This window comes from Bos mutus, chromosome 18, assembly GCF_027580195.1.
Source record: "Bos mutus isolate GX-2022 chromosome 18, NWIPB_WYAK_1.1, whole genome shotgun sequence".
Classification (NCBI taxonomy): Eukaryota; Metazoa; Chordata; class Mammalia; order Artiodactyla; family Bovidae; genus Bos; species Bos mutus.
The window spans coordinates 27,168,875-27,185,870 of record NC_091634.1 but is presented as its reverse complement, the minus strand read 5'-3'; the positions used below and the strand labels follow the sequence as shown (position 1 = coordinate 27,185,870).

Sequence of the window (16,996 nt, the reverse complement as noted above, 5' to 3'; positions counted from 1 at the left end):
ACCTAAGACCCCTCACCAATCAAGAGCCCATCAGACCGAACCCCCTTTCCCTGTGAAGAAAGGACTGTCACACCTGGCTCTGTACTCGAAATGTTTATTCTCAGCATATATATGTTTGTGGCTGGATGACTAGAAGGGAAACTTCGTGAGACTTTGCCACAGTGACCTCTGGGGGACTAGCCAGGTCACTAGAGCCACAGGATGAGGACTGAGAAGGTGACAGCAGCCACAAGACCTAAAACGAGTTGTAGGGAGGCTTTTGGGGGCCTCTGGAGGGCCTGGTTGGTTAGCCACTTGTTTCTCACCCCGTGTGTGGCCCGAGGCTTACTCTGAGGCTGAGTCAGGAGGTGGGAATGGCACGACCTGCCCACTTGCCTATTTGGAAATTCATCCTCCAAAGGACTCTGACCTTTGCTTTCCTCTCTCACCTGAAGATAAAAGTCAGCAGTCAGTGGCTTCCACAGTGCCCCCTCCCCCGCTGAAGCCACTGAACCCTCTTTTATCCAGCCCAGCACACCTGTTCCACCTGACTGAAGACCCGAAGCAGGTTTCCACGAAGGACGCCCTGAAGCTCTTCCTCCCTCCAGCCTCGCCTCAGCAACTCCTCTATGAGTACCGGGTATGTGGACACATCCTCCAGCCCCTCGGGGAACCTGTGTGGCCACCAGCTGGCTAACTGTGGCTCCTCAGCCCCGGTCCTGGCTGAGGGCCCACTGTGGCACCAGCTCCAACCACATATGGGAAGTTAAAGGCCATGTTCCTCAGGCTACTGAATGCAACTTTGGAAGCTCCTGGAAGAACTGGGCTTCGGCAGCACTTACCTGCTGGGCAGATGCTCAGCCCACAGCACATCTGCTGGGCTAGCAGTGGAGCATGTGCTGGACAGGTCTTGAAAGGGGGTGGGATTCTTAACAACTGTGATGCCCTGGAGTGGGAATGGGTCAAATGGACCACAGGAAGGACAAGGAGAATCCAGGAACCAGGTCCTGGGAGGGGAAAGATGCCAGGTGGGCTAAAAGACCAGAGTCTGTAATGGAGGATGAAGGATGGGAGGACCATGGATGGGGAACTGAGACTAAGGGACTCCCCACTGTATCCCAGCCAAGACAAACCCCAGGGAAACACTCACCGGCCAGACCCATCATAACTCCCGCTAATCCCGATGAACTCAGATCCCATGACTGCCCTGATGTGGTCAAAGTGATCTACAGGATGAGGGTAGTGGTGGGTAGCATGAGGCTGGAGTTAGATCCTGGAACCAGCCCTGATCTGAGGAAGCTCAGCGTGACCAGCTCCCCTGCCCAAGGAAATCCAAGACAGGACAGCTGATCCCATGGAGCTCCTAGCCTGCTGTGAGTTCTGGAGTGGCCTCAGGCTAGACATTGGACCCAGAGTGAACCTCAGGGCCCGAACCTCTTAGGACCTTTTCTTGCCTAGGAGCCACCATACCTCTGGTTCCTTGAGAGCCTGGTCATAGGGTTCTGCCTGTCCTGTCTAGGGATATGGGAGCAAAAGAGAAACTCAGAAGCAGAGGCAGTTGCCTCCCCCTAAACCTGTTGCACTGGTTGGAGCCCCAGATCTGGGTTCAGGGCAGTGAAGAGCTGTGTCTGCTCCCCTAGACTGTTGGGAGGCCTGCCCAGGGCCCAGGGTGTGCTAGAAGGCTAGAGCTCTCCTGACGGCCCGAGCAGCCACAGGCCAAGCTACAACTGCACGAAGAATTGTACGTGGGGCTCACCTGCCACGGTGGACACATTAGCAAACAGGTTACACTGCAGCACCCCCATGGACAGCGACACCATCACAATGCCACCATTCTTCTTCTACGTGGATGAACAAAGGAACACTCAGCTTGCCCCTGCTGACCTGATGGCCTGCCACCTATGCCCTGGGGGTCCTGATAAGGCAAATGCTTGGTGAGGGCTTGGGTGAGGCTTTACCTCTCTTGGCCCCTGGGTGGGAACTGATTTGGCCTTGAGTTTCAGAGATAGGGGAGGGTTAACCAGGTCCAAGGGTGAGTGAGGACTGGACTGGTAGCTTTGCTCAGGGTCAAGGATCTTTGGATGAAGTCCTGGGTTTGAGAGCTGGGGTGGCCGCTCACCAGAAGTTGCAGGATGTCATCAGGAATGTTTAGCATGTTGTCACACACAGCTTTGGCAGCCGAGTGGGAGAAGATCACAGGAGCCTTTGACACCTTCAGGGCTTGCTGTGCCAGGGCATGCGACCCATAGGACAAGTCCACCATCATGCCCAGGCGATTCATTTCCTCTATCACCTTCTGCAGGGACAAGTGGAGGATTTTTTTTGGGGGGGGGGTTGTCAGGAGGGATGCACGTGTGTGCATACCTGTACAGGGTGGCTGAGGTAGGGTATTGAAAAGGAGTTCTTACCTCACCAAAGCTTGTCAACCCACTAATGTTGGTGTAGAAGACCTGAAACTTGGTGGAGCTCTCTGCCCTGAAAGACAGCCAGAGGAGGGCAATCTAGCAGGCCACACCTTGGCCAACAGAGCCTGGACATCCAGACTCTCTGTCCGCGTGTCCCACCTCAGAACAGGGTGAGGATTCAGACCAGCTGCTTTCTGGGAGTGTGAGGGACCTGCTGATAGTCCAGCCTCTTCTGTGGACCCCTCTATCCTCACCTCTCTGGCACTTTCCCCACCAAGCATCTACCATTCCACCCCAGGCCAGGCAGTCTGCTCACCAGGGAGTGTTGCAGGTAAAGGTGAGCGTCAGGTAGCGAACTCCCAGCAGATAGAAACTGCGTAGCACAGCGAGGCTGCTGTCAAGTGAATGACCACCCTCCACGCCAATAAGGCAGGCAAGCTTTTGAGTGCTGTTCAGTCCTAGAAGAAGATGGATCAAGTGGTCAGAGGCCAGGGCCAGAACCACCAAAGTAGCCCCTGACTCCCCTCCCTTCCCCCAGCCCACCTTCGGCTGAGGTCACGAGCTCCAGTTCATTGTAGGAGTCACACATGCGGCGGATGAGGTCAATCTGCTCCAGTGTGAGGCGCACGGCATCCTGGTCCTGAGTCTGGCATGGGGCGTAGGCTGACCAGAACTGGTGGTTGGCCCAGGGGTCCAGAATGAGATTAGGCTGGTCTCAATGCTATAGGCCTGCTACTTACTCCTCCTCAGCCCTCAGGGCACTCATGTGGGTCAGTGGCCTGAGTCCAGCACCGCATGACCCTGTGGTACCCTGATGACTATTCAGCTTGCTGCCAGCAGCCCAGTTGAAATCATGACACATCATTGCTTGCTGTTTGTCCATGGGCTATGTGAATGCCCCAAGGGCAATCCACCATATCCTTTGTGGTTTCAGAGCCCCACCCTCACCAAGGATTTTCCGATCACTTTCTGTGTCTCCACAGAACCTGGGCACCCATGCAGCTGGCCTGTCTTGACCTCCAACACCCCTATACTCACTCCCCAGCAGCCACATGATGGCACATAGTGTGTCCTATGTCCATCAGAGGCCTGTCTTCCAAGGTTTCTGTGGCCCCCAGATTCCCCAGAGGCCATTATGTGTGTCCCTCTGGTACCTGTGCACCCACGAAGCCATCCCTGAGCTTGTCTAGGTTGGTCTGGCCGAGTCTGAAATTGCGCAGGTTCACACCTTGTAGCTTGTTCTGGAAATGCCGTTTCAGGAGCAGCGGCAGGTGGTTGTGGCTGGGGTTGTCAGGACAAAGTAAGAAGAGTAGGGGACATGGCCTCCAGGTCATGGGCCTACCCTGTCCCACCCCATATCCCCACCTCACACGGATGATAGTCCTGAAGAGCAGCTATTAGGTAGGGGTTTCTACCAGCAACAGCGTAATGGGGAGGAAGGCGCCCTATGGGGGTGGTGGAGGAGAGGGGTGTATCAGGGAGCTTTCTCTCTAACTCTTGACGCTCTAGACCTCCTCTCCTGCCCAGGAACGGGTTCAGCGCCCACCAGCCCGCACACCCCCACCTACGCACCCATCCACCAGCCGGAAGTGCCGCATCAGGGCCCGCGCACGCTCCTGGAGACTCAGGCCTCTAGGGGTGCCTGGAGCTGTTGGGGTGCTGGAGGTGGCCGGCCTGGTCAGGGCGCTAGGGGTTCCCCACGTGGTCTGGGCGCTGGTTACCAGCCGCAGCAGCAGCCAGAGCAGGAGCAGCAGACGCAGCAGAGGCCGCTGAGTGAGCACGTGGGGACGCTCGGGGCCTAGGGACAGCATTGCTGCACAGGGCCGAGCAGCCGGGCAGAGGCGGGTCTCGAGAACTAAGAGGAGCGGGCGAGGGGCAGAGGGCGACAGTGGGGTCCCGACCGTCGATGCTGGTGACCCAGCGGCACGGCTTCGTGAGAAGCGGCTGGAGTCAGGACGCTAGGCAGATTAGCTCGGGGATCCGCAATGCCGCCGCCCAGCGTTGCCGCCAGGGGGAGGTAGGCCCTTCCCTCCCATCTAGGGTCGCGCCCCAATAGGCCAGGCCAGCCTTTGCCCCGAGCGCCCTCAGGCGGCTCACCATGGGTTACCTCTGTCCCTGCTTCCTGCCCTGCACCCACCCCTCCCAAGCGCCAGGGGCCTACTGATTCGGGGAGGAGGCCAGGGGGTGACTAGGAGGGGCCCAGGAATCTTCCCAGTTTCACCTCTAGGCAGACAGGTCGCAAGCCCATGTGGGGTTTTAGCTGCAGGGATATGCCTGCACTCCAACTGGTTAAATATTCCATGAAATTCTGGGAAGAATTAAAATTTAAAAGAGTGAATTAGATCTGTATGTTTTGACTGGCAGAAGAAAAAGATCCCCTATATATTTTTAACAAAAATTAAATTTGTATAATATTTATGGGAGACCATTTTGTTTTAGTGCCTGCTCATTCACTAAGTTGTGCGACTTTTCTGTCACCCCATGGACTGTAGGCTGCCAGGCCCCTCTGTGCGTGGGATTTCCCAGGCAAGAATACTGGAGTGGGTTGACATTTCCTTCTCCAGGGATCTTCCCCAGGGATCAAACCCACATCTCTTGCATCTCCTGCATTGGCAGGCGGATTCTTTACCACATCTCTTATTAAAATTTACTTCTGGGGACTTCTTGCTGGTCCAGTGGTTAAGACTGTGTGCTCCTAATGTGGGGAGCATAGGTTCGTTTTATAGGATGTGCCTCTGCTCAGAAAACAAAAATCTTCCCCCAAATTTACTTCTGTACCTATGTTGACATCAGTTCAGTTCAGTTCAGTTGCTCAGTCGTGTCCGACTCTTTGCGACCCCATGAATCGCAGCACACCGGGCCTCCCTATCCATCACCAACTCCCGGAGTTCACCCAGACCCACGTGCATCGAGTCAGTGATGCCATCCAGCCATCTCATCCTCTGTCGTCCCCTTCTCCTCCTGCCCCCAATCCCTCCCAGCATCAGAGTCTTTTCCAATGAGTCAACTCTTCACATGAGGTGGCCAAAGTACTGGAGTTTCAGCTTTAGCATCAGTCCCTCCAAAGAAATCCCAGGGCTGATCTCCTTCGGAATGGACTGGTTGGATCTCCTTGCAGTCCAAGGGACTCTCAAGAGTCTTCTCCAACACCACAGTTCAAAAGCATCAATTCTTCAGCGCTCAGCCTTCTTCAGAGTCCAACTCTCACATCCATACATGACCACAGGAAAAACCATAGCCTTGACTAGATGGACTTTTGTTGGCAAAGTAATGTCTCTGCTTTTGAATATGCTATCTAGGTTGGTCATAACTTTCCTTCCAAGGAGTAAGCGTCTTTTAATTTCTTGGCTGCAGTCACCATCTGCAGTGATTTTGGAGCCCAAAAAAATAAAGTCTGACACTGTTTCCACTGTTTCCCCATCTATTTCCCATGAAGAGATGGGACCGGATGCCATGATCTTTGTTTTCTGAAAGTTGAGCTTTAAGCCAACTTTTTCACTCTCCACTTTCACTTTCATCAAGAGGCTTTTGAGTTCCTCTTCACTTTCTGCCATAAGGGTGATGTCATCTGCATATCTGAGGTTATTGATATTTCTCCCGGCAATCTTGATTCCAGCTTGTGTTTCTTTACACATACACAAAAAAAGACTCTAGAGGAATATACATACTAAACTTTAGTTAATAATAGCCATCTTGGAAAGAGGGGGCTTCCCTGGTGGCGCAGAAGTTAAAGCGTCTGCCTGCAATGTGGGAGACCTGGGTTCGATCCCTGGGTTGGGAAGATCCCCTGGAGAAGGAAATGGTAACCTACTCCAGTATTCTTGCCTGGAGAATCCCATAGACGGAGGAGCTTGGTGGGCTGCAGTCCACAGGTCGCAAAGAGTCGGACACGACTGAGCGACTTCACTTTCATTTTCACTTATGTGTGTTAGTTGCTCTATCATGTCCAACTCTTTGTGACCCCATGGACTGTGGCCTGCCAGGTTTCTCTGTCCTTGGAGTTCTCCAGGCAAGAATACTGTGGTGGATTGCATTTCCTTCTCCAGAGGAACTTCCCAACCCAGGGATTGAACTCTGGTCTCCTGCATCAAAGGCAGATTCTTTACTGTTTGAGCTACAGGGTAGTCCTAACTGTTTTAGGAAGGGGGTTACCTACTCCCTGGTCAATTTATGTCTCATCATTTTTTGTATTTTTTCTTTAGCTTATTTGGCTGCACAGGGTCTGAGTTGCATAATGCGGGACCTTCTAGTTGAGGCATGTGAACTCTTAGTTGCTGCATGTGGGATCTAGTTGCCTGACCAGGGATTGAACCCAGGCCTCCCACATTGGGAATGCAGAGCCTTAGCCACTGGACCACCAGGGAAGTCCCTAGCACATTATCATTTATGGACTGAGGGAAGATGTAGTGGCTAAGTAGACCGAATGTCTTAGAAAGTCTCTGAGGAGCAGGGGGAGGGGTGGGCCCACCTCCAGAGCTGTCCAGCCATTAGAGGTCTGTGGCCGATTAAGTAGCCTGACATTCTGGCTCTGTCCAAATAGGAACAAAGATCATTTGTGATCCAAGCAGGTTCTCTTCTTGGGAATCTGAGCCAGAATTCCCTAAAAGATCTCCAGGTGGTAGACGATAGGTCAGGATTGAGGTGAGCTACTCAGAGGGAATGAGTAAAGTCTGCCTTCCTGCAGCCAGAGCCTCCCACTCTCTTCTCCTGGTGCTGAGCCAACCCCCCTGGGATTCCTCAGGCCACTGCCAACAGGTCTGCCTTGAGTACCTGGTGTCTGAACTGCAGGGTCCCCCACCAAACCCCAGTGTTGGGGCCTGTACCACAGGCTCCACTACAGACAAGGACAGCTCATGCTGATTCCATTTTTGAAACATTTATTTTTGGGAAATGTTTGTGCTTGCATGAGAGGAAACTTTGTGCATGTCTGCATCTGCCAAAGTGACATCTGGCAGGATTAATGGATCACCAGAGCCAAAGAATGAGGACCAGGAAGGCAGCAATAACTATGAGGCCAGGGGCTGTGTTGGGGGAAGATTTTGAGAAGGACCGCATAGTTGACAAAATAGGACTCCCATGCCTTGGAGTTCTGGTTAGTTTCTGGTCTTGAGCCAGATTCTCTCTCTGCTGCAGATGCGAGAGGACGGAGCGGCAGGAGCTCCCCAGCTGCTCATCTGGGAACTCATCTTCCAAGGGACTCTGTCCCTTGTTTTCCTCCCGAACCTGGAGGCGTCAGTCAGTGAGCAGCAGCCCCCACAGCACCCGCCCCAATACACATGCTCAGAGCTCCTCTGTGGCCCAGCCCAGCATACCTGCTCCACCCGACTGAAGACCCGCAGCAGGTTTCCTCGAAGGACACCCCAGAGCTCTTCCTCACTCCAGCCACGCCTCAGCAACTCTTCTATGAGTACTGGGTATGTGGACACGTCTTCCAGACCCTGTGGGAACCTGTGTGGCCACCAGCCAGCCAGCCAGCTATTGGGCCTCAGACCTGCCCCCTGGTCCTGAGTCAGAACCAGTGTCCTGTGTGTGCAGGGTCCACTGAACCCCAGCCCTGGTCAAATATGGGAAATGGAGACTTGGAGAGAGTAAATGATTCAAGCCTGCTCTTCATCCTTCAGAAGAAGGGCCCTAAAGCTCCTTGAATATTCATCAAAATTCTTTGAATTGAACTATTAAGATCTATGCCTTTCACTGAATGCAAACTTTTCCTTCTGTTTATAGAAAGAAGAAAAGCTTTTGAAGAACTAGGTTGACCCCCTTGCATGCACAGACCCAACTGCAGGCAGAGAAGATGGTTAGCCCACCCCAGACCCTGCTGAGTCTGCTCAGAGGCCATGGGTCTACTGACACTGGCTGGGTGCACATGCTGGGCAGATGAGGTCTGTCTGGTTGGGTTAGCCAAATATGATGATCTAGAGTAGGGCCAATGGGTTGCAGATAGACAGGAGAGCCCAGCAAACAGACCCTGGGAGAGGGGAGATACCAGTGGGGCCAGCAGACCTGAGGCTGTGGTCAAGGCCATGAGGACCATAGTATGGTGGGCACCGTGGCTATGAAAGCCCCCCCGTGACACATCCAGACCAAGACAAGCCCACATGGATGCACTCACCGGCCAGCCCCATCATAATCTCCTCCAATCCCGATGAACTTGGATCCAATGACAGCCCTGATGTGGTCAAAGTGATCTGAAGGATGGAAAGTCAGCAGTATGGGACTTCTAGGGTTCGGGGGGAGGTGGTGAGGACTGGACTTTGTTGATTCCCCTTCTTGCAGCCTGTAGGCCAGACAGGCCAGTTCCTTCATGGCCGGGCACCCAGAGCACCGAGTGGAGAGCCCTGAGGTTTGGTCTGAAGTGATCCCGGCTGGCTCCAGACTGGACTTCAGATTTGGAGTGGACCTCAGAGCCACGCATTTGGGCCAAGATTCACTCTGCCTCTCAGTTCCCTTGAGAACCTGCGAGGTAGCCTCTCCATGGGTGGTGAGAAAGGAACAAGGAAACAACTGACAGAGACCCCAGGGATCTGTGGAGCTGCCCAGTCCCTTGACCAGAGGCACAGGCAACGTGCTTTGGAGCCCCTGCAGAGGTGCAGATGGGCAGCACCTGGACTCTGTGTCTGACTGCCTCCCGGATACCCATCAGCATCCATTTTGATTCCGTGGCTCCAGTTCCACATGGCACCAAGAACTGTGTACCATTCATTATTGGGCTTGGGGGAGCAGTGCCTCTTGCCAGCAGTGGGTCAAACCCCTGGGGCCCTTTTGAGGTCCTCCTCAAATTTGTGCCCTGTTTCAGGTCCAAGTCAGAACTGTTCAGAGAGCCCAGGGTGAGGCTTACCTGCCACAGTAGACACGTTGGCTAGTGGGTTGCACTGTAACACCCCCACGGATAAGGACACCATCACAATGCCACTGTTGTTCTTCTGCAGGGTTGGACAATGGACATTTGACTTGGCCCCTGGCACAACCACCTGCCTCTTCACTCTCTCAGCCCTCTAAGGAAGGTGTTCAGTCCTGGCTTTGAGATCAGAGACGTCTCCTCTCTGGGTTTGTGTGAATGGGGGAGCCTCAGCTCTGGGTCTGGGTGGTGTCTTGGCACTTGGTTTGTGGGTTTGGAGGAGTATTTTTATTTATTCTTTTAGCTGCACCGTGTCTTAGTTGTGGCACGTGGGAGCCTCCATCTTACTTGTCGCATGCGGGATCTTCTACTGGGGCAGGCAGGGTCTTTAGTTGCAACATGTGAGCTATCAGTTGCAGTGGGTGGGATCTATCGACCAGGGATGGAACCCGGATCCCCTCCATTGGGAGCACGGAGTCTTAGCCACTGGACCACCAGGGAGGTTCTCGAGGAATGTTTACTACCTAGAACCCCCACGTAGAGTTCAAGAGTTCAGGGGCTGTGGTTCATGTGTTTTGGGGGCAGAAGATCTTTAACCTAGGGTTTGAGGAAATTGAGGGAGCAGAATCTCAGGTTCAGGGGCTCCTGGTTTGAATGTCTTGCTTTAGGTTTGCAGGCAAGGGCAGTCTCTCACCAAAAGCTGTAGGATGTCATCAGGAACATTCCGGGTGCTCTCACACACAGCCCGGGCAGCCGAGTGGGAGAAGATCACAGGTGCCTGCGACACTTCTAGGGCTCGTCGTGCCACGGCGTCTGAGACATGGGACAAGTCCACCATCATGCCCAGACGGTTCATTTCTGCCACCACCTTCTGCAGGGATGGGTTGGGGAGAGGGTGTCAGGGCTGCATTTGTCTTAGGTGCGTTTATCTGGAGGGACCAGGTGGGGCTGTGCATTCACATGGGGCAGGGTATGGAGCCGGGGTCCTCACCTCACCGAAGCTGGTCAGCCCACTGACATCGCTGTAGAAGGGGTGGATGCCCTTAGCTGAGCTCTCTGCCCTGCAGGGTGGCCAGGAGGCAGTCTGACTGGTGGTCATGACTCAGCTACAAGAAGCTAGACAGAGGTTCCGTCGAGCCCTCTACACCTGCAACTCCCTGGAGCAAGAGGAGGGACCCAAGCAGGGCTGTGTGTGGCAGTAGGAGGGCTCTTCTGGGGATCTAGTCTTGCTTTGTAGACCTCCCCACTCCAGGTTCGGGGCCAAGTCCCAGGGGTGAATCTTGGTGTGGGCCCCAGCATGATCTTGGGCAGATCCCTGCCTCACTGGGCGCATACCATCTGCACCAAGCTCACCAGGGTGTGTTGCAGGTGTGCGTGAGTGTCAGGTAGCGCACACCCAGCACATAGAAGGTACGCAAGACGGAGAGGCTGCTGTCCAGTGAGTGGCCACCCTCCACACCAATGAGGCAAGCCAACTTCCGGGTACCATTCAGAGCTGGGGGCAGGTGGGGCAGATTGTCATTGTCAGAGACATGGGTAGCTTAATCAAGCCCCTGACACCCACCACCACCCATCCGTCTACCTTTAACTGAGGTCACAAGCTCTAGCTCAGAATAGGAGGCACACATGCGGTGGATGAGATCAATCTGCTCTAGGGTGAGGCGCACAGCATCCCGTTCCTGGGTCTGGCATGGGACGTAGGCTGACCAGAACTGAGGGAAGACCAGGGGATGGTTTAGGTAGGGGTTCCTTTAGAACTTCTTGGGTTTCTCACCGCCTCCACAGCTGGTGCAGCACTGCCTGTGCCCAGTGTCACATGTGATGCATAGCTTGTTCTGTGGTACTTGGATGCCCATCATGTTGACTCACTGTGACCCCTGTTAGCCCCCAGCATCCTTGTCATGGCACTTTCTAGGTTGCTGTGGTAACTGAGTTCCAATGTGACTAACCCGTGGTCTCTGAGGCCCCCAAACTCCCCCACATTCCCCCAGAGCCATGGTGGCATCTTGTGTGTCCCCTTGGTACCTGGGCACCCACGAGACCGTCTTTAAGCCTATCCAAGCTGGTCTGGCCATGGCTGAAATTGCGCAGATTAACATCCTGTAGGCCCTTGCGGTTAAACTGCCTCAGGACCAGGGGCATGTCGTTGTGGCTGGAGGGAGGTCAAGGCAAATGGGTGGGCTCCTTCGGGCTCAGGCCAACCAGGGGACTCCCCCACCTCACACTGTCACATAGACTAGCTGAGGCCTGGGCTGAGGGGGTTCCCACCAGAGAGGGTGACAGAAGAGGAGAGGGGCACCCAAGGATGATGGAGAGGACACCCAGGGGTGGTGTGAGGGAGCTGCCCCACTAGCTCTGCATGCTCTGGACTTCCTCCCCTGCCCAGGGCCGGGCTAGGCCCCCACCAGCCCCTACACACCCATCCACAAGCGGGAAGTCCCGCATCAGGGCCCGTGCACGCTCCCCCAGACTCAGTGTGCTGGAGGTGTCCAGACTGGTCAGGGCGATAGGGGCAGCCGGTGCTGTTTGGGCGCGGGTTACCAGCCGCAACAGCAGCCACAGCAGGAGCAGCAGAGGCCGCTGGGTGAGCATGTGGGGATGCTCGAGGCCCCCACTCGGCATGCTGCACAGGGCCGGGCAGGTAGGCAGAGGCAGGTCTGAGAGCGGTGCGGGTGCTGGGGTTCTGCCAGTCGACACAGATCACGTAGTTGCGCAGCCTCTGGGAGAGGGGCATGGAGAGAGGGGACACAGAGTCACAGGACCCTGCGACCCCTGTGCAGAGAGCCGTAATCCGCAAAGCCCAGGTGCCATGGAGGCCCGAACTACCCTCCTGCCCTCTGCTAAGAGGCGGCTCTTGTGGGCTAACCTGGCCTCCACCTTGAGCCCATTCCCCTCCCATCTCGGGTTCCCTCCGCCCCCGCCCCTCTCCCGACCCCTCTATTCTGAGGGGGCCGCCCTAAATTGCTCTCCCCCTGCCTCTAACCTTGCTGTCCAAGAGAGAGTCCAGGGCGCTTCTGTCAGAGAGTGGCCATCAGCCTCAGGCAGCCCCTCCCAGGAGCACAGCTTGTCCCCATCTGTCTGCAGCCTGCCCCGCCCACCCCAGGGCTGCGTGCCAGTGTCTCTGTGTCCCCATTGATCTGGGCTCCCAGTTTCCATGTGCTGGGACATGAGGGGTGGGTGTGAGGGAGGAGATAGTTTTTAGAAATGGAGGGTTAAACTTGGGGGTTCTAGATTCAGAAATGGCCCCTCTGCCCCCGACCTTCTGTCTCCCCCTACTTGACTCCCCAGAGTGGATGACCATTCTCAGGAGACTTCAGCCAGCAACTGGGAATTGTCAGGGGCACCCCTCCCCTATTCCCCCCAGTCACCCTCTGCAAAGAGCGCATTCAGGAGTTGCTGCACTTCTCCAGGGCCTCACTTGAGGAACTTTGGTGATGTGAACTGAACAACCATCTGGAAAAAGTTAAGCAACCTTTTACTCAACAGAGCAAGAACCCAGCTGGTAGGCTATTGAGTGGAAGGAGTTGAAGTCACTTCCGTGGCAGGAGATTCCCCACCCCAGGAAGCTTCCTCCCAGAGTTGTGGGCTGACCTGCTGGCCAGGATCCCTCCTACCTCAGTGTGGAATGCCTGGCATCTGGGTTCTGCTGCTACAGTCGTTGTATCTCATGGCCCTTGTGGCTCTAGCTCTCCCGGAAACCTCAAGGCCTAAGTTCCTGTGCTTGCTCTGAGGCCCCACCCTATTCCTCATTTCTAGTTTCAGGCCTCACCCTAGCTGACTCCTCTAGGAACAGCCCCCTCCCACCACCACCACACACATACACTGGGGATGTGCCTTCTCACAGCTCAGCCACTGAGATGCTTTTGGAACCTTGCCCAAACTCCTTCATCTCCAGCCTCTCAAGCTTCTGCTTTGATCCTTGGCGCCCCATGGAGCTGTTTGGCCTTTGGAACCTTCCCCAGGTGGCAGGAGTGACTAGCTCAGGGGTAAGGACCTAAGTCTGAGTGCTGGAGACCCTAGAAATCTCTCTAAAAATGAAATGAGCAAAACTCTTTCAGCAGAACTAGAGGTCCTGGGCTACCTGGGAGGGGAAGGGTCCCTGCTTGTGTATATTTCAAGGCTCATGTATATTGCATTTGACATTGCCCAGTGCCTACAGGCCAGAAGGAAGGGCACACTGGTAGTGCTATGTTGGAGGTGAGTCTGCTCCCTGCTCACTGCAGCTGGAGGGTTCTCTAGGCAGCCTGCCTGCAGAGCGTGCGTCCCCTAGGGCTCTGATGCTGAGAACAGCAGGGTGTATCCCTGCCCTGGGCACCCAAACTCAGACCTGGCTCCTTTCCCTCCCCTTGCTGGTCAGCAGGCCCCACAGTCACTCTCACAGTGGGGAGAGGGAGGAGAAATTCTTGGGCTGGTTTCCAGGCAAAAAAAAAAATATGAGTTTGGGGGATAAACAGTTCATTCCACTCTTGATAGACCTCCAGGAAGTGCAGACAAACAGCAGCTGCTGACAGAGGAATGAAAAAAGAGAATTTAGCCTTTTTTCTTTCTTTCTTTTTTTAGCTATTCTGCAAGGACCAGATGTCTAGATAGTCTGTTTTGACCTAGAGGAGGTAGGCACCATTACTGTAGAAGATTAGCCAGGCAACAAATTTTCTATAACGTTCAGCTTCAGTCCTTAAACAGGCTGGCACTGGTGGCCATGGCCTTGAGGTGACCATATAAAGCTGATCATGGAAACACACACACACGTACATTCTTATATACTCAGGGGCATGGGAGTACTCACACCCAAGCGGCAAGCAGATTTTAGCCAAAAAGGTGACATGTCGTTCCCTTAATCTCACCCAAGGCATCTTCATGCCCCATCCCCACCAGGGGGAAAGGAACACCCTAGCAAAGTCTTGTCCTGTAGGATCCCCCCGGACACAGGGACAGTTTCGGGGCAGAGGTTGTGACAAAAGTTTTCCAGGTGCTGCCGACAGTGGGTGGAAGTGAAAAGAGGATGGAGGCAGAGAAACCCAGGGCCTGGCTCCAGAGCTGACCTGAATGTCATCCATGATACCCTCTACTTTCTGCCCACCCCTCCCCTTTCAGGGCATCTTTAAGTTCTGCTGATTCAATTTCCAAAAATCTCCCGGGTATGTCTCCTTTCCATGCCCACCGTTCCTTTCCCAGTACAGGTCATTTTCATCTCTCACCTCCTTCTGGTCTCCCCATCTCCAGTTCATTTCCCACAGAGCAGGCATACCCTGTCTCTCTTTGAAAAATCTGGTGCCATCCTCCTCCCCAAAGTTTTTTTGTGGCTTCTTGTTGCTCCTAAACCTCGGATTCCTTTATTTGGCTTTCAAGTCCTGGGGAGTCTGCCCTCACCTGCTGCTCCAGTTTCAACAAATAACACAAACCCCTAAGATCCCCTGGAGAAGGAAATGGCAATCCACTCCAGTATTCTTGCCTGGAAAATCCCATGGACAGAGGAGCCTGGCGGGCTACTGTCCACGGGGTTCCAAGAGTCGGACATGTCTTAGTGACTAAAGCACCACCACCACCACCACCACCACTCTGTCCCCTATTTTCTGGCCATACCAGCCATGCTGCCCCTCAGCCTCCAAATGGTGGCGCTGTTGAGGCAGGGCCAGGGGAGGAAATCTTGCCATCAGGAAGGGTTGAACATACCATGAAGAACTCTGCTAAATCCAAAACCTCTTTGGCAATTTACCCTCTCTAAAAACAGGAACATGAGTGAACCTCTCAGACTGCTCAGGTTCAGGTTTTGCTGGGACTTCTTCCTCTTCCTCCCCACCCCAGCCTGCCCCAGCAGTCAGAAGTGGTTGCCCCTGTTGGAGCTGGCAAGTAAACTCAGTAAGGCCTCGACCACCACATTCTGGCACCTGGCACCACACCTGAGCACAGCAAGCACTTGACCAGCGTTCAGTGAAGAGTGCGTTGACTGGGAGCACAGGAGGCTGCTGCCTTCCCTCCCTTCCCAGAACAAGGAGATGTGACAGCAGTGGCAGTGCATCAGGGGAGCCAGAGTTACTGGGCGCCCAGAGCTATGCTGCCAGTTAGTGGCACATAGTGATTCAGTCTTCACAATAGCCCACGAGGTAGGTTTTTACCAGCCTCGCTTTTTCTCTGATTGATTTTGTTTTTGTTTTGTTTTAAAATTGAATTATAGTTGATTTGGGCTTCCCTCGTGGCTCAGACGGTAAAGAATCTGCCTGTAATACAAGAGACCCGGGTTTGATCCTTGGGTCAGGAAGATCCCCTGGAGAAGGGAATGGCTACCCACTCCAGTATTCTTGCCTGGAGAATTCCGTGGGCAGAGAAGCCTGGCAGTCTACAGTCCATGGGGTCACAGAGTCAGACACAACAGAGTGACTAACACTTTCACTTTTTTGCTATGGTTGATTTACAAAGTTGTGTCATTTCAGGTTACTGCAAGGTGATTCAGCCACACATGCACACACAGACATGTGTGTGTGTGTATATTTTTTTTTTCTTTTTCAGATTCTTTTCCTTTATGCGTTCGTGTGATGTTTAGTCACTAAGTTGTATCTGACTCTTTTGTGACCCCATGGACTGTAACCTGCCAGGCTCCTCTGTCCATGGGATTTCCCAGGGAAGAATACTGGAGTGGGTTGCCATATCCTTCTCCAGGGGATCTTCCTGACCCGGGGATGGAACCTGCATCTCCTGCATTGGCAGGCAGATTCTTTACTCCTGAGCGGCCAGGAAGCCTCTTTTCCCTTAGAGTTTATTACAAAATACTGAATATAGTTCCCTGTGCTATACAATAGGTCCTTGTTAGTTGTGTTTTATATACAGTAGTGTGTATATGTTAATCCCAAGCTCCTTATTTATTCCCATGCCTCCCATTTGGGGGCAGCTTGTAAGGACAATGGAACTAAGATTCTATGAAGGAGAAATATCCTTAGTCTTCTGTTGTCTGGGGCTCTGGAACCCCAAGCCAGACCTACTCAGACTTTGTCTCTTTTGGCTCATCCTCTGTGTGTGCTTCAAGCCCTGACGGGCCAGAGCTCTGAAGAATGACAGCCAGCTGTTTGGTCAAGTTTGCCATGTCTGACTTTGCATACCTCCTGTTCACTGCTGCCGGGCTCACCAGAGTTGGCTCTGTCTTCAGTGAGGAGAGTTCATGGTTCATAAGGCAGGCACCTGGGAAAGCCAGCAGTGGTAGGTAGAGTAGCCCACTGGCCCTGGGGTGGAACCTGCCTTAAACCTGGCTGAGAAGGACAGGTGTGGGGAGACCAGCTGCTGGGTAGGCACATGATCACAATGGTGCCCTCCTTGTAAGTCAGATAGTTCTTTCGATGTCTCGACTTCCAGCTGCTACCTCTCTTGAGGAGAATCCCCTTCATCCATCTCTTTGTCCTGATATCCTTTGCTGATTACCTGCTGGTGCGGCCTTTTGCTGAGGGGTGCAGTGAGAGGGCTGGACGAGTCTCCAGTGATCAGTCACATGTGCCGGCATAACATACAGAAGAGTTGGCTGTGGGGGCGCCAGGTGCTGGGAGCCAGCCCTGAGCAAGCAAACGTTTGCTTGACAACATACGCGATTGCTCATTTAGCCTCGAGTTCAGACTTGTAGTCTCTTTCCTGCTCATCTCTCAGGCCTGTCAGACCTGTCCTCCACTACACCATGCTGCACATAGCACGCCCTGCCCCAGACCCGCCCGCCCCACTCCCTGCGTTTATATGGGAAGCTTGACCTCCTCTGCCTGACTTCCAGGGCTTGCCCAAACTAGCTCACCCTGTG

At 54.0% G+C, this 16,996-nt stretch overlaps 2 protein-coding genes across 6 annotated transcripts; both read right to left on the bottom strand.

The window, feature by feature from the left end:
* Positions 1–96: 96 nt before the first annotated feature.
* Positions 97–4,622, bottom strand: LOC102282735 (dipeptidase 3). Its single transcript, XM_005896593.2, has 10 exons — positions 3,957–4,622; positions 3,539–3,665; positions 2,928–3,057; positions 2,701–2,842; positions 2,388–2,454; positions 2,099–2,275; positions 1,736–1,820; positions 1,130–1,205; positions 518–653; positions 97–428 (listed from the first exon to the last, which is right to left on the bottom strand). The coding sequence occupies exons 1-10, from the start codon at positions 4,193–4,195 to the stop codon at positions 189–191; spliced, it is 1,419 nt and encodes a 472-aa protein (XP_005896655.1). The 5' UTR covers positions 4,196–4,622; the 3' UTR covers positions 97–188.
* A 2,619-nt stretch (positions 4,623–7,241) lies between these two features.
* Positions 7,242–12,894, bottom strand: LOC102282459 (dipeptidase 2). 5 transcript variants are annotated; one of them, XM_070388144.1, is made up of 13 exons: positions 12,837–12,894; positions 12,641–12,675; positions 12,206–12,236; positions 11,642–11,941; positions 11,248–11,374; positions 10,805–10,934; positions 10,576–10,717; positions 10,214–10,283; positions 9,917–10,093; positions 9,223–9,307; positions 8,497–8,572; positions 7,697–7,832; positions 7,242–7,607 (listed from the first exon to the last, which is right to left on the bottom strand). In XM_070388144.1, the coding sequence occupies exons 4-13, from the start codon at positions 11,842–11,844 to the stop codon at positions 7,350–7,352; spliced, it is 1,404 nt and encodes a 467-aa protein (XP_070244245.1). In that variant the 5' UTR covers positions 11,845–11,941; positions 12,206–12,236; positions 12,641–12,675; positions 12,837–12,894; the 3' UTR covers positions 7,242–7,349. The 5 variants fall into 5 exon arrangements, with proteins under 5 accessions (XP_070244245.1, XP_070244244.1, XP_070244246.1 ...); XM_070388143.1 differs by having other exon boundaries at positions 12,591–12,675; positions 12,837–12,891; XM_070388145.1 differs by lacking the exon at positions 12,206–12,236 and having other exon boundaries at positions 12,591–12,675; positions 12,837–12,891.
* Positions 12,895–16,996: the final 4,102 nt, after the last annotated feature.

Bases quoted from the DNA above. Each gene is read 5' to 3' on its own strand.
- LOC102282735 (XM_005896593.2), bottom strand. From the start codon at position 4,195: ATGCTGTCCCTAGGCCCCGAGCGTCCCCACGTGCTCACTCAGCGGCCT. The intron at 3,666-3,956 runs GTGCGTAGGTGG...TGACAACCCCAG, and splicing joins CACTTCCGGCTGGTGGATGG to CCACAACCACCTGCCGCTGC. The intron at 654-1,129 runs GTGAGTGTTTCC...GTGGCCACACAG, and splicing joins AGTTATGATGGGTCTGGCCG to GTTCCCCGAGGGGCTGGAGG.
- LOC102282459 (XM_070388144.1), bottom strand. From the start codon at position 11,844: ATGCCGAGTGGGGGCCTCGAGCATCCCCACATGCTCACCCAGCGGCCT. The intron at 11,375-11,641 runs GTGTGTAGGGGC...ACCTCCCTCCAG, and splicing joins GACTTCCCGCTTGTGGATGG to CCACAACGACATGCCCCTGG. The intron at 10,935-11,247 runs GTACCAAGGGGA...GTCTTCCCTCAG, and splicing joins ACGGTCTCGTGGGTGCCCAG to TTCTGGTCAGCCTACGTCCC.